Source organism: Sander lucioperca, chromosome 3 (genome assembly GCF_008315115.2).
Source record: "Sander lucioperca isolate FBNREF2018 chromosome 3, SLUC_FBN_1.2, whole genome shotgun sequence".
In the NCBI taxonomy this organism is placed as follows: Eukaryota; Metazoa; Chordata; class Actinopteri; order Perciformes; family Percidae; genus Sander; species Sander lucioperca.
The window spans coordinates 31,944,049-31,946,548 of record NC_050175.1 but is presented as its reverse complement, the minus strand read 5'-3'; the positions used below and the strand labels follow the sequence as shown (position 1 = coordinate 31,946,548).

Here is a 2,500-nt window from a genome sequence, read left to right as displayed (position 1 = left end):
GCAGCAGGAGGGTGGAGCCGGGAGACTCAGGTAGAAACTACGGTAACTTACCGGTTAGCTCGGCAGCTAACGTTGGCTAGGATTCTGAACTGACCAACGTCAAACGTTAGTAACAAACGGCAATGCGTAGTGGAGGTTTTTAGGTTATTGACGTCTGTTAGCGTCCACTAAAAGTTCTGTTGTTGCTGCTGACAGACTGAGATTATTATTCTAAGTGTCTGACAACATTATGGGATGGATCCCTACAGAGATAGACCTTTTAGTTAAAGAGTAAGATCCTTTTAGTTTAACATGAAACAGCCCCGACATCACCATCACCAAACTACACCAGACTCCATGTAAATAATCACTACTTTTAGCGTGTATAGAGCCAACATATTTTGACATGTAAATCGGTAAACTATGTGTTTATTTCAACCAAAACTAGAGTTGTGATGGTTGTAACAGTGGAAAGATGAACCACGACGTCTTTTCATAGTTTTATTTCGTTTCTGTCGACTTTGAATGAAGTGTATTTTACGATGCTAAAATTACTGATTATTTACATGGAGTCTGGTGGGTTTAGCGAACGCAATTTCGTGGATGTTTTTATGTTTTAAAATAAGGATCTTATTCTTTAACAGAAAGGTCGACCTCCTTATGAATACTTTCCATAATGTTGTCAGACACCTTTTAGTTTAACATGTTTAAATAATCAGTACATTTAGCGTGTATAGAGCCAGCATCACCAAACCCACCAGACTCCATGTAAATAATCAGCACTTTTAGCGTGTATAGAGCCAGCATATCTCCACATGTAAATGGGTGAATTTAGGGTTTATTTCAACCAAACCAGAGTGGTGATTGTTGGAACAGTGGAAAGATGAACCAAGACGGCTTTTGATAGTTTTATTTAGTTTCTGTCCACTTTGAATGAATTGTGTGTTTTACGATTATAAAAGTACTGATTATTTAAATGAAGTCTGGTTAAGTTATATACTGTACAATACAGCCTTATTGAGATATTAAAGTAAAATATCCGAGTACTTCTTCCACATCTGGACATGACTACCCCACATTTATATTATGAAATTTAATTCAGCTGCACTTCAGCCAACCATAACATTATACAGTTTTACTGTGTAGTGATGCAATAATATAACGGATGATACTTGTTTTTCAGCGTGTTTGTGATGTAACGGTGCTGTGGTGCGTTCACGTGTCCGCAGGTTCCTGGGAAGGTGTTACGGGCTCACAGTGACGCCGTGACGGCCGCGCGACTCTGCTTCAACGACCGCTGCCTCCTCAGCTGCTCCGCCGACCGCACCGCCATCCTCTGGGTAATATACAGTATATACTGTAATCCTCTGGGTAATATACAGTATATACTGTAATCCTCTGGGTAATATCCAGTATATACTGTAATCCTCTGGGTAATATACAGTATATACTGTAATCCTCTGGGTAATATCCAGTATATACTGTAATCCTCTGGGTAATATACAGTATATACTGTAATCCTCTGGGTAATATCCAGTATATACTGTAATCCTCTGGGTAATATACAGTATATACTGTAATCCTCTGGGTAATATCCAGTATATACTGTAATCCTCTGGGTAATATACAGTATATACTGTAATCCTCTGGGTAATATACAGTATATACTGTAATCCTCTGGATAATATCCAGTATATACTGCCTCCATCCTCTGGGTAATATACAGTATATTATATACTGTATATTACATCAGAAAAATTGTAGAAAAAATACGATAAAAGAAAACGTTGAAAAAAGCGACAACAATGTGAAAAAAATGTTGAAATTAAAGCTCAATGTCAAAAGACAAATATCAGCAAAAGGCAAAGTTTGGAAAAAGTGCCAAAAAAATTGATGAAAAAAATCCTCCGTAAAAAGCTACAAAAACTTCAGAAAAAGCTATATATATATATATATATATATATATCTGAACTTAGGGGTCCTCCCCTCTTCTCTACACATTACATACTTATCATTCCAATATACATCTTGCACATTACTTTGCACTATTACTTCTTGCACTTTACATCCCACTCCATGTGTACTTGTCTTGATATTATGTCTTATTTGTATATTTGTATTTTGTATATCATGCTGTTATGTGTTAGCCTGGTTGACCCCAGACCCTTCTCAGCTGTAACTGAGAGTGGGGGGTCTGGGGAAGGTTCATTGATAGTTCATTTCCAAAGGGGCGTCACCAACGGACGCCGCTCAAATGCCTCTGGGCGCCATTGGATAGTCCTTCAACCAATCAGAGCAACGATCCGGGTGACGCTGCTCTTCGGTTGCCGTCATGTTGAATGTAAACAAAAAGCTGCTCGCCGTCGCTGAGCTATCGTCGTCGCGTAAAGCCCACCTCAACGGTTGTGATTGGTGTAGAGCCCACCTCAACGGTTGTGATTGGTGTAGAGCCCGCCTCAACGGTTGTGATTGGTGTAGAGCCCGCCTCAACGGTTGTGATTGGTGTAGAGCCCGCCTCAAC

The 2,500-nt window shown here is 39.5% G+C and overlaps 1 protein-coding gene across 1 annotated transcript in view; it reads left to right on the top strand.

Moving 5' to 3' along the window:
* Positions 1–2,500, top strand: part of LOC116036710 (WD repeat-containing protein 88-like) — a 36,641-nt gene that overhangs the window by 300 nt on the left and 33,841 nt on the right. The window contains exons 1-2 of the mRNA XM_035999875.1: positions 1–30; positions 1,209–1,319. The exon at positions 1–30 is cut by the window's left edge and continues 300 nt beyond it. Coding sequence (XP_035855768.1) covers positions 1–30; positions 1,209–1,319 — 141 coding nt within the window. The remainder of the gene's footprint in view (positions 31–1,208; positions 1,320–2,500) is intronic.